General features: G+C 55.5%; 6 protein-coding genes across 6 annotated transcripts; 3 read left to right on the top strand and 3 right to left on the bottom strand.

The window, feature by feature from the left end:
• Positions 1 to 100: 100 nt before the first annotated feature.
• Positions 101 to 4158, bottom strand: MONBRDRAFT_25650 (uncharacterized protein; the record flags this gene model as incomplete). The annotated part of the gene is made up of 14 exons (XM_001745982.1): positions 101 to 282; positions 401 to 740; positions 812 to 919; positions 1048 to 1199; positions 1322 to 1869; positions 1967 to 2605; positions 2720 to 2791; positions 2863 to 3016; positions 3134 to 3278; positions 3360 to 3457; positions 3559 to 3656; positions 3694 to 3816; positions 3918 to 3971; positions 4079 to 4158. 14 exons carry the CDS (start codon positions 4156 to 4158, stop codon positions 101 to 103), a joined length of 2793 nt encoding a protein of 930 aa, XP_001746034.1.
• Positions 4159 to 4602: 444 nt separating this feature from the next.
• MONBRDRAFT_25649 (uncharacterized protein) lies at positions 4603 to 5403 on the top strand (the record flags this gene model as incomplete). The annotated part of the gene is made up of 2 exons (XM_001746127.1): positions 4603 to 5172; positions 5299 to 5403. The coding sequence occupies 2 exons, from the start codon at positions 4603 to 4605 to the stop codon at positions 5401 to 5403; spliced, it is 675 nt and encodes a 224-aa protein (XP_001746179.1).
• A 201-nt stretch (positions 5404 to 5604) lies between these two features.
• Positions 5605 to 12773, bottom strand: MONBRDRAFT_37167 (uncharacterized protein; the record flags this gene model as incomplete). The annotated part of the gene is made up of 15 exons (XM_001745981.1): positions 5605 to 5748; positions 5959 to 6149; positions 6279 to 6419; positions 6557 to 6722; positions 6909 to 7295; positions 7407 to 7529; positions 8308 to 8809; positions 8891 to 8995; positions 9188 to 9541; positions 9679 to 10165; positions 10352 to 10651; positions 10733 to 10809; positions 10905 to 11284; positions 11416 to 11581; positions 11671 to 12773. The coding sequence occupies 15 exons, from the start codon at positions 12771 to 12773 to the stop codon at positions 5605 to 5607; spliced, it is 4626 nt and encodes a 1541-aa protein (XP_001746033.1).
• An 890-nt stretch (positions 12774 to 13663) lies between these two features.
• MONBRDRAFT_37166 (uncharacterized protein) lies at positions 13664 to 16336 on the top strand. The gene is made up of 7 exons (XM_001746126.1): positions 13664 to 13865; positions 13985 to 14032; positions 14113 to 14204; positions 14334 to 14606; positions 14745 to 14844; positions 14974 to 15494; positions 15622 to 16336. Exons 1-7 carry the CDS (start codon positions 13766 to 13768, stop codon positions 15715 to 15717), a joined length of 1230 nt encoding a protein of 409 aa, XP_001746178.1. The 5' UTR covers positions 13664 to 13765; the 3' UTR covers positions 15718 to 16336.
• Positions 16337 to 16618: 282 nt separating this feature from the next.
• On the bottom strand, positions 16619 to 17548 carry MONBRDRAFT_32514 (uncharacterized protein; the record flags this gene model as incomplete). The annotated part of the gene is made up of 1 exon (XM_001745980.1): positions 16619 to 17548. One exon carries the CDS (start codon positions 17546 to 17548, stop codon positions 16619 to 16621), a length of 930 nt encoding a protein of 309 aa, XP_001746032.1.
• A 1302-nt stretch (positions 17549 to 18850) lies between these two features.
• On the top strand, positions 18851 to 21640 carry MONBRDRAFT_8424 (uncharacterized protein; the record flags this gene model as incomplete). The annotated part of the gene is made up of 3 exons (XM_001746125.1): positions 18851 to 20519; positions 20621 to 20800; positions 20916 to 21640. 3 exons carry the CDS (start codon positions 18851 to 18853, stop codon positions 21638 to 21640), a joined length of 2574 nt encoding a protein of 857 aa, XP_001746177.1.
• Between the last annotated feature and the right edge of the window lie 472 nt (positions 21641 to 22112).

Here is a 22112-nt window from a genome sequence, read left to right as displayed (position 1 = left end):
ACCACTTGAAGATATTATTGGAACAAGCACCCGGACAGTGGGTGGCATGCTTCTCGGAAGCTGTTGCAAAGCCAAGACCAGCATGAGACTCAAGTGCCTCTCAGATGGGCGCTTCGGTTCCCTGCGTGTCTGCCTCAAAAATTTCATCATTCAACAAGTATTCTTCAACAGCCTGCAGCTCCAAATGAGCTATTGAGTCGGTGATCCAATAAAGCTCCACCAAGCAGTCCAGTTGGGCTGCCTCCGCCCAAAGAGGATCTGTCCGGTGCATCTTGTAGGTGCCTGTCAAGATGCACATGCATTGTCCAGCGCAATGTGAGTGGGGCCAGGGTGAGAATGTGAACCGGTCAAGAACCACACATGTAGCACAAGTGCATGGATACATCGCGAAGCAACTGACTCTCGCTGCCAATCACAAAGCAGTCGCGGTCTGCGGGAGCTTGACGGCGAGCAATGTCGAGGACCTCGCGTTCCGACTTGAGGGTCGCTCCGGTAGCACGGATGACGGCCAAGACCTCGTCCCGCCAGGTTTCGCCCACCTCCCCGACCGCCTTGTCACTCAATGCAAAGCAAATGCCTCGAAAGAGGCGCCCAGCTTGGTGGGTGGGGTCCAGTCGTGCCGCTGCCGGAATACCGTCCCGCTCCACCTCGGCCATCATTCGTCGCAGCTCATATGTCGCCTCGTCTGCTCGAGTGCCCGAAGCGAGAGAACGGTCCAGCCAGCCCCAGCTCACCAACCACTGATTTCAGACGGACGTGAGGCAGAGTCATACACACAAAAATACGCCATCAGCCAAGTGTAAAAGCCCACCTTTTGATGCAACAGGCCTAGCATGAGTTTCATGGTGTACTGCGCCGCGACGCCATCCTCCTTCGCCGGCCCAATCACGTGCGTGACACTCGGCGCAAATTCATGGCACTGCCCCGGTATTCCCCAAAGCAAAAGACGGAAGGCGGTCACACATGAGGCGCTTAGTTGCAAGAATACAATCGGGTGTGCACGGCAAGCACGTCAGCGGTCGAGCGGTCGAGCGGCCGCAAACCAACCACTTGCGCGCCGCATGCTCGTGCACGAGTCAGAAGACTCTCAATGTCCAGCCCGTTGCTTTGCCCGGTGCCACTACCAGATGCTAAAAGCACGATGCCGCTCAGAAACAGTGGCTCGGCGGCTTCTTCCTCAGCAGCTGGCATGACGGCGCCTGCCAGCCACGCGTGCAGGTGTCACGAGATTTGGTGAGTCGTGTATAAGTCTGCGCGGTCGGGCATTTACGAAAACAGACGGGTGTCTAGGATGAGCAAGGTGGGAGAAAACAAGATTGACCTGCAGTGCTGGGTGGCTCTAAAGCCTGACTCTCGTCCATGGTTGCAGAGATTTGATCCAGCATCGGTGCTTCGCGACGCTGCGCAGGACGTGGAAGGATGGGTTCGGGTGGGGTGGATGACTCGTGCCAGCTTTCCATCGTTTCGGGTTGTGTGGGCTTTTGCACCGCAGCTGGTTCTGGTTGCGGGGGAGCAGCGGGAGGCGCAACTCGAGACGACGCCGATGGAGAAGCAGCGGCAGGCGTGGCCAGGGTTGCTTGCTTTCGAGGTGCAGGCGGATCGGGAAACAGCATCAAAGTACCGCTTTGTGACGCTGACATGTCGATGGTGGATGGGATCCGCTGGGCCGCGGTGAATGATCCGAACGACATGGGCTCGGAGGCAAGAGTTGTCTCGTGCGGCGTGGGTGCCAAAGAGGGCGTGGGTGAGGCGCGGGCCAGCTCAATGCTGGATGAATGCGTCCTCGGCCTCGAATCACTGATGGTGGGTGGTGTCCCACGCGGTGACAACAGAGCCTCACTTCCGTTGCGGGCCAGAAGTGATGCTCGCCTGCGGTAGAAACGCGTGATTTCCCGAACAAGCACAATGAGTAAGCTTTCACATCACAAGACGTTGAACGATGCAAAACTCAGTAGGATGGACATACCCTCGAGGGCGGCTGCGCACGCTCTCGTCGTCTGAGCCCGAAGCGGACGCCTTGGGTAAGGGGGAAGCCGTGCTTGACCTGGATGAGTCTTTCGAGACCAGTACGTCTGCTATTGGTCCCTTATCAGACACGGGGCCACGTGCTGGGGATGTCAAAGTTGGTTGCGACGGTGGCTTGGCGACGGTATTCGCCGTCACCAAAGGCAAAGGAAGGTTTGCGTTGGCGGGCGGAGCCTGACTAGTGTTGATTTCGAGATTTATTGAGGGTAAATCAAAGTCTGAATCCGAATCCGAGTCGGCCAGGCGCACTTCAAGATTGGCAATCTCCTGCCCCAGTCGCCCGGCTTGGGCGCCGGTTTGATGACGAGATGGGCGCACCCCCGCCCACTCGTCATCATCTTCGTCTTCGGTTTCAGCGTCCTTGTTCTTTGATGGTGTGACTTTTGGGGACGTCTTGATAAGAGGGTCTTGGGATGTCTGTGCTGCTGCGGTCTCTGGACTGGGTCGAACAGTCTTGGGCGACCACGACTGTGCGTTGTGTTGCGCACTCTGCGGCACTGCACGACCGCAAGTTACATCCTCCTCCATCTCTACATCGCTCGCCTCGGGACTTGAGTCACGACGATGAATGCGCTCCGCGCTGCACCGATCGAGCATGTTGAGTGCAAAGATAAGCAGGGTGTGTGGATGTGTGCGCAGCAAGAGGTCCTTCGAGGCCCACCCAAGTTGATCACGCCCTTGCGGTGCAACGTACCGAGCGCTTTTGCGAGAGAGCTCAATGGCAAGCGCAATCTGTTCTTCCTCCGACAGCTGTGCCGTGTCACGTCTAAAACAGAATCAAACCTCATGGATGAGCCTGGCGATGTGTGACGCCGGCGATGGAAAAGGAACACGCACTTCTTGCGTCGCTGCTGACGGGCTTTAGTTTGACGAGCACTGGTTGTAGCAAGCGCCTTTGTCGCCATTGTTCCAGCTGGATCAGCGGCTGCATTACCCCTCGATCGTGACTTTCCGGTGCGGGCGGTCGAGGCTTGTCGCGACGCACGTGAAGCTGTCAATGGCAACATCACACGATGCACAAGAAGGCAAGGATGTGAACAATACGGATGCAGATGCGGATTTGCAGCCGCGGGGCCGTGTCCACGCGACGCTGACGGTAACGCAGCACCTGTCTTCTGATTTTTGGCGGGCGGCGCTTGTTCGGGCACAGGCTCGACGGTGTCTGCAAAAACGTGTAGACGCTTGGCGGTTTTGGTGTTATTGCGATCTGCGACCGGGATACTAGGCCGTGTCACCTGAGCCGAGGATGTCGTCTAGGCAGCAAAGGCGTGACGGCATGCAAATGAGGCGACTGATAAAACTGCTGTTGGTGTATACGATTTAGCCAAGCTTACATGCAGAGCGATGGGCGTGTTTTGATTCGCGGCCAAGGGTGAATCCTGGCTTTGCATGCCCGGAAGTTGTGAGGCGGGAAAAACGTCGGCCATCTCATCTGCCATCACCCCGAGGAACAAATTAAAAAATTAAGCTCGGCCACCAATCAGATGAGACACAAGCACAAAAGGAGGGCAGCTGGGGCGGCAAAAGACGGACCGTCAAGGCCTTGTTGCTTGAGATCGTGATTCAGAGCAACAATCACATGTTTGCTCTGCTGAATCACTTGCGACAGCGATGGGCATTCGTTCAGGGACCTAAGTGATGCAACGGTTGCCGCGTGCCAACGCTGACTTGAGCACACAAAAGCTAAGAAGCAGGCAACTGATGATCAGGGCATACCGCTTCGTGACAGGGGTTTTACACAGCGGGCACGGTGTGGATCGACTGCTGGCTAGCATGCTGTGTAAACAGCCGCTATATCCATGGCAAAGAACAATCCATGAGCAGTCTTTTACACAGAGAGCAAGCATGTTGAGATTGGCCAAGGTAGCAAGCGGGTGCCAGGATCAACGAACCGGCAGAATTCATGGTGACAGCCCGTACGCAAGGGATCCTCTAATAGCCCGAGACTAAACAATGAATTTTGATGCCAATGAGCAACATGCCAGTCACGGGCGAACCGCCTGGCTAGCAGGCAGGCAGAAAGAGTGGTCCACGGGCCATCATTTTGACGAACCAGATGGCACATTGCAAAGCCTTTTCAAACTCCTGCAGATGCTGCTTGAGCTCAGCCGTCACCAGGCTGGACCCCGCCATGGTACGGTCGCTCACGCACAAAGGCCACCGAGAAGCAATTATCGTTCACCCCCCCAGTCTAAATCGTGAGCCGTGCTCCTCCTCCTCGACAACACGAGAGAGCTGCCCGAGCCCAAGCCCAAGCGACCCCGCCTCACTGTTCACGCGAGACAGAGAGAGAGAGTGTGTGTGTGTGTGAGTGAGTGAGAGAGGAGAGAGCAATAGAGAAAGAAAAAAAAAACGGCTCAAAACGGTCAGAAGAATGATGATAACGTCCACAACGTCGAAAGCAGTGAAACTTCTCGCTCCTCAAAATAAAACCTCATCAACTGTAAAGTAAAAAATCATCAGATTTTAATTTTTTCCTCAAAAAATTCATCTTTTTGCTTTTTTCTCTCTCTCCTTTTTTTTTTTTTTTTAAAACGGATCACCTCGTTCGTTTCTGTGGTCAGGACCAGGATCATCATGGAGTCGCTGGCCGAGATCTTCACGGCTGCGCACGTGATACGGTTTATTGTTGAGACCATCACTGACCTGGCTTTGCTGCCGAGCCTGGATGTGGTGAGCCGACGTGGTCGGCACTTTGAGTTTTTTATCGGTGCCTTTCAGTTTCTGGCCTCGACCATGTACAACATGACAGATGCCCTGGAGGTGCCCATGTTCTTGACACCCCGCGACTGGCACCGCCTGACCAACGTCCTGACCATCACCTACGGACTTCACCTGTGCATTTTTCTCATGGGGAACCGCAGCGAGGCCCGCGATAACTTTCTTCGTTACCTGGCTTTCGCTCTTGTCTGGATCGCCCAGATCAAGGACGCCTACTGGATGTTCCAGACCCAGTACACGGCTTATGTTGTCGTCTTCTTTCTGGCTCTACCCATGCTGAACATGCTCTTGGGCAGCGGGCTGCCTGTGTACAACCGTCCAAAGGTTATTCGTGGCTTCTTGGCTTTGATGGTGGCCGGCGTCTGTTTCTACCTGGGCCTTGATGATGAAAACGATGCCTTTCGACTCTTCCATGGACTCTCGCAGGTACGCGGGCTCGTTAATCCTCCCCCTCGAAGGCACCATTGGCCGTGACGGCATGCACATTTGTGACGAGAATGGCGGCACTCAATCTTGTTTTTCTTTCATTCCACAATATTGGCTGGCGCATAGGTGGTCGTGGGCGTGGCTTTATTTTACTTGTGGCAGGCCGTACCAGAGGACCATTATAAGAAGCATGATACACCTCTGCCAATGCAGTACCGGAGATATGATTAATAATTGAAGCATAGTGGCCATCACCTACAAGAACCAAACCACAGGGTTCGTCTGCAGGGCAACCTCGCCCCCCCTCAAACGTGTCTTGAGCCGATCATACGAGCTCCCATCGTCCCAAAGACGAAGACTTCCAAGCAGGAAGGGGAAACGACGTTCCTGACTCAATCATCCATCGCGTCTAAAAAGTCCTGAAGTTCACTCTCATCCATGTCCAGACTCTGGCTCATCTGCAAAAATTCGGCCGAGGCAGCGACAGGCGTTGCGGTGGGCGGTACCGCATTGGGCGGCGTTGCCGTCGACGTCGGCGAACGATGCACTGGCGCCCCCGTAGATGTTGGTGGCTCCCTGGGCAGAAGCGGCGCCTGTGACGATACAACTGGTGGCTGCCGCCGCTGTATTGGCTCTGACTGGCGTCGCAAGGGCCCCGGTCCAGTCAGGTTCACTTCCACCTGCGCCCATGCCACAACAAACAAACAAAAGATTGCTCATCAGCTCATTCGCTTAGGGGGGATCAGAGCAAACGAAATCAAATATGAACTGCCAGACCAGCCATACCACGTGCAGTTTGTCATCGTCGCCCTGCCAGAAAATGGTGACCAGATTACGCTGCGTAATGTTGAGGCAAGCCACCGTCTTGCGCGGTCGATACAGAGTCACATCACGAAGCACCAGTACGGCGCCATCTGCTATGGCATCGCCATACTCTGCGTTGAGCAGCTTGGGATGCAGTGACGCGAGCATTTGCCCTATGAATGTGAGCATCCAGATGAACATCGAGATCTGAAGACAATGCTAAACACATTGCAAGACAAGAAAAAGGGAAAAACGAGCCAGAGGGAAACAAAAACTAGGGCAGGTGGAACACAAAAGTGTACCGTGGTCATCGTGGAGGCGAAGGCTGCAGCCGTGGTCGGATCGATCCACTGAAAGAATGCGTGCCACCACAAATCCAATTTTGCCTCGATCCAGGCTTTCGTTGAGCCTGACAAGGTTGGTGTTGAGGGCTCGGGCCCAGGCTGCAGTGGGCAAAACCGCGACATGATCACACCACGACTCGGTCAAGGCGCAAATATCACAATTCATCTCTCAGTGTTGCCTCTTTGGGGGAATTTGGCGGCTGGACAGAATCAAACAAAAATGGAAAAGTGCGGACCTTTGCCGAGTGCCTGTTGTTCCATGTATTGCCAGGCAGGCAAGGATGACGGCCGAACTTCGACCTCGGGCCTGTGTCCGTTTCGGGGGGTCGTTTCAGATACATCCTGCCCAGTCACAGCAGCCACGAGCAAAGTACGTGCTGATTGAGTGGCAAACTGAGGCAGCTACGGAGAGGGATGGCACAATGACGTACAATGCCATACTGGCTCAGCAAGTCGGAAAATTTACGGTTGCGCAAAGTGTCCGGATTCTGCGACGAAATCAAACCAAGCCAAGATTATGGATCAGATGGGTGGCCAGGAAATCATGAACAGGGCGGAGGCTGTCCCGGACTTCAAGGCAAGCTATACCAGAGGCGGTAATAGTCCGAGGGGGCCGGGAATGCGACGCGGGGTCGAGGCGGAGACGGGTACTTGAGCAATCGTGTCAGGCACTGCTACTACGCGATGAATAGAGCGAGAGCCTGAAACGGTTGCAGCCGCCGGCATGGGGCTGGCAGTGGAGCTTGCGCGCGGGGTATGCACGGGCGTGTTACGGTGTGGTACCGGCGGCTGAAGCGCTTGGGGCGTGGTAAAGGGGCCTTGTCGCGGCAAGACAGGACGTGGGGTGATGGGTGCTTCGGGTGCAGCCCGCTTTGCTTGTGGCTCAGCTGGTGCTGGCCTGGCAGGAAGCGACCCACGACCTAATTCTTCGCACTCGTCGTCCTCATCCAGTGCATCTAACAACAAAGACAAGTCCTGTCACGAATGCAAAGACAAATAAGTGAGCTCTGCATTCGTCAAAGCAGTCCAACAAAGGCAAAGCACAAAAGTCGAGCTGGCAAGGCAGCACTCAGAACGTCGGGGCACCTCATCTTCATCCTCGTCCGTTTGATGGTCCCGTTTGCCGTCGTGAGCGCTATGCGGTCGGGGCACGGGCCCATTGCTGCTGGTCGTGCCCGTGGTTTTGTCGCGCAACGCCGCCAACAACCCCTGGAGGTGCGCCATTCCGTATTTCAGCTCAATCAAGAGCAAACGGGGCCCCCAAGGGAACCAACAAGCGGCAGGACGTGCCAAGAGAGCAGGTCGCTGAACCGGCGCAGCAGGTAACTCAGCCGCCTGCCAATGACGGTTGGACACTCATGCTTGGGGCGACCGTCAATCCTGAATGCAAGTGCCGTGCAACAGCAGTACGCTGAGCTCACCATGCAACCACACCAGTTCCACTCCCTCCCTGAGGTTCTCTGCCTCTGAATTCCGGTCGCTTCTGCCGCTGCCCTTTGGGAACCGAGGGCTCTCTGTTTGCGGCGAGAGGTTTGACCGTGAGTGGTGCGCAAACGGTCAAAAACGGTATTCAAATTTGTCTGACAACGGTCACTCGTTGAACATCCGATGTAAATTTTGATTTCAAAAAAGGATACAAAAGGAAAAAAAAAAAAAAAAACTAAAATGGTATGGACTTCATATCCTCCGCCCTCGAGCAACAGCGACACGCTCACACAATGTATTCATGAAATAAGAAGAGTATACATTCATTTGCTCACTCACCCACCCATCCACTCACTCACTCACTCACTCATAGTCTCGATTCGCACACCAACCGAGGTAGCACGCATGGTATTGAGCACGACTTCTAAACTCGAGTTTGATGCTCCCCCGGCGCGGTTTTCTCAAGTTGGTACAGGTGGGCCAAGACAGCGTCAAAGTTGGGACGCTGCTTTGAGATGCCACTCCAGCACATTTGAACAAAGTCGTGCCACTCGGCCGGCACCTCGTCCAGCGAGGGCCGTCCACCGCCTTGCACAAAGTCACGAATCTTCCACGGCTTGTCCAAATCCATGTATGGTGGAGTGCTGGCTTGCAAGATCTCCCAGCACAGGATACCGTAGCTGTACACATCGCATGCAGGACTGGCAGCATCAGAATAGGCAAAGAGCTCAGGAGCACACCAGCACAAGCTCGTGATGGTGCGATCAGTCGAGGCCTCTTCGGCTGATTGTGCAACGGCCGTCGTCGTGGCAAAGTCGGTCAACTTGAGCGTCCAGGATGAAGATACCAGGCAGTTGCCTGACTTCAGGTCCATGTGCAGCTTGTGGTTGAGGTGAAGATATTGCATTCCACTCGCTGCATCAGACATAAAGTTGAGGCGACGTTCCCAGGGCATATTTGCACCTTGAAGCTTGATGATATCCGCCAGTGACCCGCGCTCCACAAACTCCATGACCAGTAAGCAAGGTGACTCGTTGCAAGCACCATAGAAGAAGACAATGTTGCTGTACCAGCACAGCCCCACGCCCAGATTAGACAGAAATCAAATTAGCGGCTCATCAGGGGAACGAGGACGATCAACTGACCGATGACGCATGAGTCGTAGTGTACGGATCTCCCGAGCAAACTCTTGCACGGCAACAGCATCCAAGACTTGCGTCGTGTTTTTCAAGCACTTGACGGCCACACGTCTGCAGATCAAGCACAAAGATGGTGCATCAGCATCAACCACGACCGATATGCCCAGGTCGTCAATAGACACACAGTGCACGACTTGTTCGGATCAGAGAACAACAGTCAGAGATGCCATCACAGGCGGGGTGCGCTCAGCTGCGCGCTCTCGGCCCGGAGCAAAGCTCAGATAGGCGCGGGTTACGACTGACTTGTCCTGACTGAGCCAAGTGGCAAGATATACGTTGCCAAATCCACCTTCGTCCAGGTTTCGTTCCCACTTGAGATCGTTGCGCTCAATCTCCCAGACAGCCTCAAGCTCCTCCTTCTCGGCCCGGGCCTCGGCCAAGAGGCCTTGATTGATGAGAAGATTTTTGCGCACGCGGCGCATGCGGTTGCGCACAAGCAGGCCAGTGCCCACGATGAGAAGAAAGGCCAGCATCGACCCCAAGAGGTAATAGCCCCATGCCTCGCTGCATTGGTCGCCGCTTCGACCAAAGCCGCAGTCACACACGGCAACGGAAAAGTTGATGACAGTACACAAGCTGTGTGCTCCAGCGCACCGCCTATTGATACACCACAGCACAACCAATATACAGCATGAGCTTCAAGAAAAGGAATGCCGGCCTGGCATAGACGCAAACAAGGAGAGATGAAGAAGGGCACCGCAGTCCACGGATCTGCCTTGATTGGGCACACGCACCCTTCTTCGCAGACATTGCACTGGTACGAGGAGGTGGAGCCCGTGGATTCTGTCGTGATACCCACTGGACAGGTGGTGCAGAGGGCATCATCTGTGCCACTGCGGTATTTGCCTTGCGGGCAGGCTAAACAAGAGCTAGACCCAAAGTCACCCTCGGCGGCTTGGAAACCGGCATTGCAGTACGGATCGAGCTGGATCACCAGTTTGGACAGGGTCCACATGGTGGCACCACCGATGATAACCAAGGACCCATTAACCATGCTGCAAGCCTGTGCAGAGAGTCCATAATCCGAGGTAGGGTGATACGGGCTGGTGCGGAACAGACGTTCCCAGTGCTCTTCACTGTGATCATACTCTAGCAAGTCGCTCAACACTTGATTCTCGTTGCGCCCACCGGCAATCAACATTTTGATTGAGTGCTCGTTTAGCGATCTTTGCGGGCGCACGGTGCACGAAAACGCCCGGCTCCACGGTGTGGCACGCCAGCCTATATGGCACATGATCAGCCGCGAGAAATGGAAAAGAGATGGTAAGTGCAACCACCCCGAACCACCAACCTTTGACCCACTCGAGCAGTTTTTAAGCGCCTTTGGCTCAGCAGAGCGTAACGTTTTTTTTTTTTTTTTTTTTTTTTTTTTTTTTTTCCCGCATCAGATATGCACGCCAGACCTACCTGGCGGGGTTGAGGCCTCGATTTTGCGCCAAGTAAAGGTTTCGAGGTTGAGCGCAAAGAGGTCGGACATGGTCTCGTTGAGGCGGATGAAGGAAGGTGTACCCCCAAAAATGATCAGTTCCCACACCTGGGCCTTACTATTGAACAAGATGGTGGCTGAGTGATAGCCTCGTCGAGGGGGCGGCGTGCCTTGGGTTGACATTTGCCGCCACCGCCACGGGTCAGTTTCCATCTGATAAACGTCGTTGGTCGGATTGTCCTCCGAGTCAAACCCGCCAAAGATGTAGGCATCCCGCATGTCTGTTAGTACGATGGGAACCACCCGGAGAGCATGAGATGAGCTTGGACCAGCATGAGCGTGGGTCGCGACTGGCTGCGTACCGGCTGAGGCCGACATGCTGTGGCCCACGACCGCAGGACAGTCGGCAACAACTTTAAATACTTGTGGTGTTTCGGCGCTGTTGATGTGAAGGCCGGGTAGCAGACATGTCGAGCATATGAGCATATGGACATGGGGTGACCAGGGTACATCCAACCATCAAACATAGCTTACCGTTCAAACCAGTAGGTTTTGTTGTTGATACGACCAGAGCCCGTGAAAATATCGTTAAAGTAGCCGCCCGTAATGACGACGGAGGGGCTATCTCTGTAGCTAACTTGCACGGCGGCATGCTGAGACAAGGACGGGATGCCTGGCGAGAGGTAGGCTCGCCACGGGGAATCAATGTTAAAGTCTGTCTCGTTGAAGGTGTAAGTGGCATTATCTTCGATGACGGCAGCATTAGCGATGACGGAAAGATTGAGCTGCCACACGAGTTCGTCGCGGCCACTGGATGTGCCGCCCACAAACAAGGCTGTATTGGCGTGCGTTCCTTCCTGAGCCATGGGGGTCACCGAGGCAAACATGCGTGCACCGGGCGTCAAGCGGACCATCTATGGAAGAGCGGGGTGGGCATGATACAAAATGAAGAACAGCAGCCGACAAGATGATGGTGTTTCGTGCGACATCGATTGGGGCTTGGCTGAATTTGCACCCACGAGATGTGAGGAGGCGGAGTACCCACGTTGTGATTCCAGTCAATTACGCCAGGCCGCGTGTCGTTGCGAACAATGTCAAACGTCCACATTGGAGCAAAATCACCACTGCCATCGTCGTAGATGAGACCCACAACCACGGGATAGCCGCCGTCGGCGGGGACGAGGGATAGCGATATGGCCGGGCTACCCAGCCTGCATCCAACCAAAGGCAGATTGAGAACGACAGGTGAGCGGGTGCAGGCGCCGTAAACGGCACAAAGATTTGCGGAGCTGCCACGTACGTGTTGACGGTGGGGCCACCCAAATCGAGAGGGTTTTCGGCGACGAGGTGAAATTCTTCATCCTCGACGTAGTCATAGAGCCAGACGCGCATACGGTTGGTGGAAGCAAAGGGCAAGGCAACGAGGACAATTTCGGTGCCACGCAGAAGACCGCTTCCGATGCCATAAACACGCGGTGGGCGAGCGGCCGCTTGCCGCCAGCTCAGACTGGGACTGGGGCCCTCCAAATCGGCGACACAGCCTGTCCAGGTCTCGGAGATGTAGCCATTGGTGTTCTTGCGATCTTCAAAGTGACTGCCAGGGCGATAGCCTCCAATGACGGAGAAGCACGAGGCGTTGAGGGCGACCATTGTAATGAGGGAGCGTGGGGAGGGACCAACGGTGGAGGTGACGGGAAAGATGGACCACTCGATGGAGGCAGCACTGTGGTCGTAACGACCAAGGTAGGTGACGTTGGACTTTTCCCTGCAAGTGGTGTCCGTGGAGAGGTTTTGGATAGAGTTGCAACCCCCAAAGACAATGAGATTGCTACCGCTGGTGACCATGCGGTGGGCGGCCAGCATGGGGGCGCCTATGCCGGTGGATCTGAGAGATTGCCAGGCGCACTGGGGCCAGCCGAAGGTATCGCGGCCCACCAGCTCGAGGCGCCATGCATCATTGACAATGCCGGACTGGAGGCTCCCACCATGCACAATCAGGCCGTCGCTGCCGCCCAGCTGCATAAATGAGGCGCCATAGTACTCGCGACCGTGAGGGATGCTGTCACCCACAGCCACGCATTCGTGCCAAACCGCGGCCGACTCGGAGAAAATCCAGGTCGACTGGCTGACATAATAGGTTCGATTGACGGTGGCCGCCGTCAGGCGAGGTCGCCGAGTCTCGCCACTGAAAATGACAATGTAGGATTCCGAGTTGACGTCGGCATGGCGAAGGCGCACCGCCGTGTTGGATGCCAGCGCATCGGGATAGAGTTGCTGGATACTGGGAGAGATGGGGGTGTTATAGTCAAGACCGCTCGCAAAGAACGACCACCAGCATGCCGCTGCCCAGCATGCAACCACCAGCCGCACCAGCCGCGGCTGGTTTGCTGGCCGCAACACCATGGCAATCACCCCGCTGCCCTCCCCAGAGGCAGAAGGACCTCTCTCTCTCACTCGCTCGCTCGCTCGCTCTCTCACAGACCAACACACGAGCAGACGAGATTGTAACTGCTCGTCCTTCTCTCTCCCTCTCTCTCTCTCTCTCTCTCTTTTCTTCGAACCAATCTCTCTCTCTCTCTCTCTCTCTCTCTCTCTCTCTCTCTCTCTCTCTCTCTCTCTTCTCTCTCTCTCTCGCTCTCTCTGTGATCTGGTGCGGCCTATCGCCAAACATCCTCCCACCCATCCAATCAAAGATAAGGAATACCTTGTTATTTTAGCATCGCTTGCAAGCTAGATGAGAATTTGTATCGTTTGATGCGACATAAATGCTGCTCCACTTATTGTCATAAATCACAAAGCCGAAGCCAGCTTGGCGGCCCCACACCTAGATGACATTCGCCAAGCCGCCAACAACGTCAACTCATCACACACACTTCCCTTCCCTCTTTCTCAGCACCGACCGGTCAGTGGAACGACGAACGAACCTTCGCCCCGAGCGAGCGAGCGAGCGAGTGTGCGCGCGCGCGCCACCCGCGGGAGCGGGTTTCGAGTTCAATGCATTGGTGCCATCGGGAGGGTGAGGCAGAGAACAGTGCTGAACAGGGAGGGACCTTGGCTGCCGTGCGTCTTGACCACAGGAGCAAAGGGGTGGCGCGCACACTGAGCCAGTTGTCTTCCAGCTGGCATCCAGCACTGACCAATGGTCGTGCCTGTCGGGGCTTTGCGATCTGGCGCAATCATCCCTATGCTTCTGCCGCGTGCTTACCCTTGTGTCTCACTCGCTTCACCCTGTAGACAACTGACCCTGGGTTGCCTGCGGATCCTTCCGTGCCGAGCCCACCTTTTTTTGTTGACTGGAGCACAGGCAGCCAGCCTTTCGTGTCTCGAGCTATTGTTGTGATTCAGCACCTGACCCCTTTTTTTCCTGAATCCCTACCTCCCTCTGCACCGACGCCATGGCCAACCGCATGCCTGCTTGCGTTGTCGATGTCGGCACGGGCTACACCAAGCTCGGCTTTGCCGGCAACGACCAGCCCTCCTACATTATGCCCTCCAGTGCGTTCCGTCATGTCGTGTCCCAAAGTCTACTTTGCGTTTTTGCTGTCCAGCCACCTCTTGCCACCACTCAATCGTCCTGCACACTCGATCCTGTCATCAACCCTTTTAATGTATAGCCATTGCGGTGCGCGAAAAGGCACCGCCCACGGGCATCGAGGATCTGGGTCAGTTGACACGCTCATCTCAAGTCGTGCCGGCAGTCCCATCCTTGTCCACAAACCGCTCACCGTTCGTTGCCAAACAGACTTCCACATTGGCGATGAGGCTAGTTCGGCCTCTGGCTACTCGGTCAAGTATCCCGTTCGCCACGGCATTGTCGAGGATTGGGATCTGATGGTATGTTCCCGAGGCCATGGATTTGTGCCATCATGCGCCGATGGTGACCCTTGGTTCAACGCTGCACACTGAGGCGTGGGCTGCTGCACTCTGCAATCAAATGGACTGACAATACGTGGTGCATTGCAGGAAAAGTTTATGGAGCAAGTCATCTTCAAGTACCTGCGAGCAGAGCCCGAAGACCACTACTTTTTGCTGACCGAGCCCCCGCTCAATACTCCAGAGAACCGCGAGTACACGGCTGAGATCATGTTCGAGTCGTTCAACGTCCCCGGCCTTTACATCGCCGTGCAGGCCGTACTGGCCCTGGCAGCCTCATGGACCTCGCGCCAAGTCGGCGAGCGCACGCTCACCGGAACCGTCATTGACTCGGGCGATGGTGTGACCCACGTTATCCCCGTGGTACGTCAATCCCCGCCAATGCAGCAAATCCTTTTATGTTCCTGATCACAATCTTCCCAGGTCTCTCGTTTGGTTTTGAAAGCAGCACAAATTCTGGTCGTTCTTACTTACACACCTTGTTCTGGTTGTGTCGTGCAGGCCGAAGGCTATGTCATTGGTAGCTGCATCAAGCACATCCCCATTGCCGGCCGCGACATCACCTATTTTGTTCAGCAGCTGCTGCGTGAGCGCGAGCTGGGTAAGCACACGCGCCCGCTCCAGTCGGCCCGAAGCTTTGAAGTTTGAAATTCTCTCTTAACTGGCGCTCTTCCAGGTCTCATCTCATCATGACGCAATCGCCTCTCTCCTTTGTTGTATGGATATGCAGGCATTCCTCCGGAGCAGTCGCTGGCGACTGCCCAAGCCATCAAGGAGCGTTACTCGTACACGTGCCCCGATATTGTCAAGGAGTTCAACAAGTACGATGAGGATCCTGCCAAGTGGTTCAAGACATACACTGGCACGAACAAGGTGACCAAGCAGGACTTTTCCGTTGATGTTGGCTACGAGCGCTTCCTGGGTCCCGAGATTTTCTTCCACCCAGAGTTCTCCAACCCTGAATTCCAGACTTCCATCTCCACTTTGGTGGACGAGGTGGTGCAGGGCTGCCCCATTGATGTTCGCCGTGGTCTCTACAAGAACATTGTCCTTTCGGGTGGCTCGACCATGTTTAAGGACTTTGGCCGCCGTCTGCAGCGCGATGTTAAGAAGGTGGTCGATCTCCGCTTGCACAAGAGCGAAGAGCTCAGCCAGGGTCGCCTCAAGCCCCAACCCATCGACGTCAAGGTCATCACCCACAACATGCAGCGCTATGCTGTTTGGTTCGGTGGCTCCATGCTTGCCTCCACGGTACGTCAAAGTGACGCCGTTTTACCGCCCCCACTCCCGCCGCTCGTGTCTGCTTCGTACCTGCCTTGAATCTTGTTCTTGCACGAGTGTAATCGGCATGCTCATGATGCCGCTTTGTGTCCCGCAGCCCGAGTTTTACTCAGTTTGCCATACAAAGGCCGAGTACGACGAGCGTGGTCCCAGCATTTGCCGTCACAACCCTGTTTTTGGCACCATGTCGTAAACCGCTTGAAGCAGTTGTACGGAGCTTGATTGCCATTTTTTTTTTTTCTTTTTATAGCGTTGGCACATCTTTGAGATGAGCGTGATACCAGTGCTTGCGCTGGCCGTGGATCTTCTGCTCTTTTTGCGCTTTTCCTTCTTCCCCTCATCACGTGTTTTGTCTTTTGGGCCGAACGTGCCTCGATCCATGTCTGTACTTGATGTTTTTGTTTTTTTGTTCTTTGTACGTTTGTTGGCAGCAGAAATTTTCAGCTTGCTGGTTTGCCAAGTCCGTTGTTGTTGTTGTTGTTTTCTTTTTTTTTTGATGTTTTTGTGCTGGTGTGCCGTTGGGGTTAAAGCTCACGGCGGGGAGTGCGCAGCGGGCGGATCTTTCGTGTGGTTGGACTTGTCGTGAACTTGCCCACGAACGCAGAGAGCGGATGTCAAAGGTCCCCTTCTTGTGTGCTCGGCCTGGCGCAATGTGGTGATAGTGGTATAGAGGTGGGGAAGGATCAACTTGTTGGCTCGCTCTGTCACCGAGCCGACCGAGCCCTCCTTTCTGGCGATGATTGAAGGAGGCATGATTTGAGCTGTGCCGCCCAAAACAAAATCAAAACTGACACAAATATAAAATTGAATTCAAAAAAAAAAAAGGCACATTAGACAACTGGCAGAAGAAAAAGAGTTGCAAGAGGCAAACTAAGGGATGGGGTATCGATTCGGTCACTGAACATGATACAGAAGACGACACGCGATGAAAAAAAAGGTACAAGACGCGGGAAGCGTTTTAGGGGGTAGAGGAACGCGAGGCAATGCTTGTGGGCCAAATATTCAGAAAGCGATATACTTGGACATCCACACCAGACCTAGGCAAGACAACCCCAAGTGGCTGGGAGCAACCAGTTCAGGGTGGCTTGTTGCTGCTATCTGAGGCTGGCCACGGCGACCTCCTCGTCACTGTCTTTGTAGACCTCGAGCCAGATTTTGAGCTTTTCGTAAGCAACAAAAGCCAGTCCAACTTGGGGGAACTCACGGATGTAGTTGAGGCTGATGCCACGAAAGAGCATGCGAAGGCCACCCTGAGAGTACAGGAGGCGCATGGATTGGAAGACGCCGTGGAACTGGTAGTTCTGGCCCGCTTGGCGCTGCTCGATTTGCATGCGACGGCGAACAACGTCAAAAGGGTAGGCAATGGTTTGGCTAATCAGGCCAGCCGTACCACCGCAAATGAGGTTGGCCAGCGTGTTGAGATGCTCTGGGCCGGACGTTGATTGAAACTGCGGCACGGCAAGCATCGAGTGCTTGATGAAATCGTAGATACCAAAGCTGACTCCAGCATAGAACAGCATGCCCACGTAAGTTGGAACGATGCCTCGATAGAATGCGGCCTTGCCCTCGGTGCGGTGGATCTCCCGGACCAGCTCAAGGACAGTGACAGGGTGACCCACTGTCCAGGCCATGCGTGTGCGGAGAAAGTCGATGGGGTAGGTCACGGTGACTGCGGTAATGCCGGCGGTGGAGCCGGCCATGAAGGAGACAAAGTGGCGGTCCCCAAATTGCTGGCGATAAAAGCGTTTGGCACGCTCAAAGGTAAGGAACTGGACGCCGGCGTATGGGAAGATGCGGGCCATCTGGGGCTTGTTGCCGCGCCAAAATGCGAGGAGACCCTCTTCCTGATAAACTCGCACAATGGCCGAGGGGATGGTTTTGCCACGGATGATGCCATGGTTACCCTGGTACAAAATTTTCATACGATCCAGCGGCGCGACCAACGACTTGGCAAAGCAGCCCGCGAGGCCCCCCGCCACGAGGTTGCGACCTGGGTGCGTGGCACGCTGGTCCGAGCCCCGCATGTTGCTGTCAGCTGGCTTCCGGCCCCTCGCTCTGACTTGACGTGCTGGTCCTGGTGGGACGACACAGAGGGCTAGACGGACAAAAACCGATGCCTCTCCCAGCTAGAGGCCCGCTCGTTGTGACGGTTGGGCAACGAGTGTCAGCACTGCGCTTGCAACTCGGGGCAAGCAAGCGTTCAAAGGGGTGGTGGCCAGCACCAACAAAGGGTCGCTGGCGGCTCCGCTTGCAGCTGGCACAATAACAACTGCCTTTCAAAGCAACCAAGCGAGGCGCTTCACTCGTGTTGCGAATGCAAGGACCCGGCTCAAAAGCTGCTCTGACTGACAACGGTCGAGACGGGCACGACCACAACACTCTTGCGCCGCTCGCACGCGCCAAACAGTTCTGGTTGGATCAATCAAAGACTTGATCATCCATCCAATCAAAGAGCAACCTACTGATCGAGATCAAGCCAAACGCACCCACACCAACAGCCAGGTAGCAAGCAAAAGCAAGACCCACTCGCTAGCACGGTCTCGTGCTCCGTGCAGGGTACCGAACCAGCCCACGATGCAATGCAGCCAGCCCCGGCAGCCCGAAACCCAACAACAGCTCGTCAGCCGCACACACACACACACACACACACTCACATACACACACAGAAGAGTTCAAACGAAACTGTGTGAGTGTGTGTGTGTGTTTTTCTCTCTCTCTTCTCTTCTCTCTCTCACGCGTGCGTGCGTGTGTGTGTGTGTGTGTGTGTGTGTGTGGAGGCCTTTTAGAAGCAGAAGGCGAAACCAGTCAGCATCGTGCGGTGGTACCAAGTGTCATTGCCTAGCTGGATGAAGGAGGGAGTAACCCAAAGCAGTGCAACAAAAGCTCCAAAAGTCGCTACGCAAAGTTACACTACATCTCCTTTGTAAACGGCAACAACTATCAGATTCATGTTTATTTCCTTGTTGTAAGCCATTTTCCCTTTGTGCCGTTGTGTGGTGCCGACTCAGCGTCTCGGGGACTGTGATCGGTCGCGACCTACACGTCGTTGTGCTTGCTGCGACTGCTGGCAACTGCTTCGGGGGAAGGGAGAACAGCCCCTTCCCAGAGGTGTGGCGGCTGGTTGCGAGGAGAAAAAGGGTCTTCTTCTTCTCGCGGCTGGGTGGGCGTTGGAGATTGGGTTCAGACCGCACAGTGACAGTGTCTCGATCTGCCTCCCTCTCCCTTGTCGGCGCGGACGCCCTTACCCCTCTCGTGCGTGCTCGGAACCTCTGGTGGCTTGCATCACGATTGAGGACCGTGGATCGGGTGATACCCACTAGGCGAGCATGTCGTTTTCCTCCGGCCATGTGGCGGTTGCGCCCGGAGCCGTGCCCATCCACATTGGCTGGATGACCAAGATGGGCAAGCATCGCGCCAGCTGGAAACACCGCTTCTTCGTTCTCTTCCAAAATGGACAGGTCGCCTACTTTCCCGATGAAAACTATCAGGCCACCAAGCCCAAGGGCACCTTTAGCATCTCTGCTCGCTCCCAGGTCTTGCTTGAGAGCCAATGCCCCGTTGGCATTTGGCCCGAAGAAAAGACTCGACCTCAGACCGGCTTTGGCCTCAAAACCGACTCGCGCCTCTACTACATGTACTGTGAACAGCCGGAAGCAGCAGACCGTTGGCGTAACGCCTTGCACCAAGCCATTGTCAAGGGTTTGGCAGCCACCAAGACGCCCCTTGAGAGTAGTGACGAAGAGGATTTTGAAAAAACTGATCCAGAAGCGCTCGAAGCCAAGTCTCGTGATGAGCTCCTCGCCCTTTCCCGCTGTCTCCAACTGCGAAGCAGCGAACTGAGCCACTCTTTGGCCCGTCTGGAATCCGAGCTGCAGCACATGGAAGACTCGGCCTTTCTGCAGCGCGAATACATTGCCAGCCTGGAACGTCTTTTGACAGCTCACAACATTCCTTACGAAGATGCCGTGCCCCGCTTTGGCTTTGCTGAGGAGGTCTTTGGTTTTGAAGAAGAAGACGCCGCTGCTGCCGCCGCCCACCCTGCCGTCCACCCAGACTCCAGCACCAGTGCAGATCGAGTGGACCCTGCCGTGGAGTATGATGCTCGGGTGCGCGATCGCGCTGCCATGGTTATCCAACGAGCCTGGCACAGCCATCGGCTGCGCAAGCACTTTGAGCAAGTGCGGCAGCAACAGCTGCAACGTGCCCGTGCCCGCAGCGTCAGTTCACGCCGTGGTACCATTACGGCCAACACGCGTGGACTCAGCGTCTCGCGCACCCGCGCCAGCCTTGCGCGCCAGAATCGCGTCCCGTCCACCTCCCTGGGCTTGCGATCAGCCAGCAATGCCTACTGCGGCCCCTCCGGCGGCACCCTACGCCACACCAGCCAAAATCAGCGCCTCATGCCCTCTGTTAATAGTCTGATCACGCTTCCCAAACCTGGCAGCAGCCAAACACCCAACCAGCGCTTTAATCCTACCCTCGTGCGTATCGATACCGTTCGCGAAGGTCGTCATTCGCCCTTGCTACGCGCCCACACCGTGACCGAGCGACCGGGCGAGGATGAAGAAGACGAGGAAGCCGCCGCCCCCCCAGCCCTGACACCCACCGCTCCTGAGGCTGACGCCACCGCTCAGCATCACTTGCCCGCGCAACCAGAGTCACCCCGGACTGCGTCACCTGTCGCAGCTAGCGACGACCTTGTGGACACTGAAAATGATGCGCCCCGCAGCCGTGGCGATACCTTGACGGAGGCCTCAGTCAAGGCCAACGCACCCTCGACCAAGCCAGACAGCGCAAGCGGTGCTTCCCGCTCCCCACCGGCTTCCCCGCTTGTTCTACAGCGCCAAAGCACAGCCTCCTTTGCCTTGACCTCGATACCCACCGCTGCCGATCCGCTGCGCGCCGCGCGCATCGCCATCTACCGCTTCAACCGCAAACCCCACAAGGCCTTGGATGACTTGGTCGCTGCCGGCCTCGTGAGCAATGATCCTACCAGTAAGTACCTCCACTCTCCCTTTGACAGCGCCGCCAATCCACTGAGCCCAGCCCACCTGCCTGTGTCTCACCCCGCGCCCTTGCTCTTGACCCACCGCCAGGCATTGTCAAGTTTGTGTGCGAGGAGCCCGGGATCAGCCGGGCAGCCATCGGAGACTTGTTTGGTTTGCCAGAAGAGCGAACGCGTGAGCTGCTCAAGGCTTACGCCGCCACCTTTGACTTTCAGAATGTGACCGTCGACAGCGCCCTCCGCCTCTTTCTCCTTAGCTTTCGAATTCCCGGTGAGTGCCCAGTTGCTCTGTTCAAGTCCTGGCCCCCTCCCCGGCTACCTGCAGCTTGGGATTGCCCTCTGATCCCTGATCTATTCTTGCTCCCTTCATTGTCGTCATCTCATAGGGGAAGCACAAAAGATTGAGCGTGTTCTGATGGCCTTTGCCACACGCTACTACGCCCAGAACGAGCATAGTTTCAATCATGAAGACACCGTGCTCGTTCTCTCCTTTTCAATTTTGATGCTGCAAACCGACCTCCACAACCCAAGCAACCCGCGACGCATGACCAAAGAAGAGTTTATCCGCAACAACCGTGGCATTGACGATGGTGAGGACATTCCCCGCGGCATTCTGGAGGGTATTTATAAGCGCATTGCCGAGGAGGAGTTTCAATGCTGCATCGACCACACGGCCATCACCGAGCGCTACGAGTCGCGCATTACCAACCGTCTGCCCGAAAGGCTGGTTACGGAGGAGCGCGCCTTTGTTCTTGAGACAGAGGTCGCCGAGTTGAGCCGCTCCAAGGCCAAGAGCAACATCAAACGCCAAGTCAGCCTGGTGCTGTTCAACGATTTATTGCTCGTCCTCCTCCGCTCCAAATGGGACCGCCGCTTCGAGCTCAAGCGCTACATCCCATTGGCAGGCGTGACCGTGCGCAAGGGCCCCAACACCCCTGCAGGCCGCTGCTATGAGCTAGCACAGGATGCCAGCGGCGAGTGTGTGCTCCGCTTTGGCGGCCTCCAAGACAACTATGTCTTGGAGCAATTGCGCGTGTACATTCGACAAACCAAGGATGCCCTGGACCCGAATGTGCGCCTAAGTGGCACTCCTCCCTCCACGGAATGTTAGTCGCATCAAGCATCAGACTATCGCCCTTTTGTGTGTCGGGGACTAATTTCTGGCTGCACAATACTTTTTAGTGTTTCGTAGCCCTTTCTCGCCTCCTGCCATGGCATCTGTTTTGAAATTCCTGCCATACTAAAACACGGTGCTATGTTTGACAGCATATCTAAATTGACCGCATCATTAAGTTTTTGACTCGAACCACAAAGCCATTTGGAGCCATGTTGTAAAGAGCCGTTGTAAAGAGCCCAGAAGGAAGCAAGCTCTCTCTCTCTCTCTCTCTCTCTCTCTCTCTCTCTCTCTCTCTCTCTCTCTCTCTCTCTCTCTCTCTCTCTCTCTCTCTCTCTCTCTCTCTCTCTCTCTCTCTCTCTCTCTCTCTCTCTCTCTCTCTCTCTCTCTCTCTCTCTCTCTCTCTCTCTCTCTCTCTCTCTCTCTCTCTCTCTCTCTCTCTCTCTCTCTTTCTCTCTCTCTCTCTCTC

The sequence above is a fragment of the Monosiga brevicollis genome, genomic scaffold, assembly GCF_000002865.3.
Source record: "Monosiga brevicollis MX1 MONBRscaffold_11 genomic scaffold, whole genome shotgun sequence".
Classification (NCBI taxonomy): Eukaryota; class Choanoflagellata; order Craspedida; family Salpingoecidae; genus Monosiga; species Monosiga brevicollis.
Note: the sequence above shows the minus strand (reverse complement) of the source record. Positions and strands in the feature narration are given on the sequence as shown.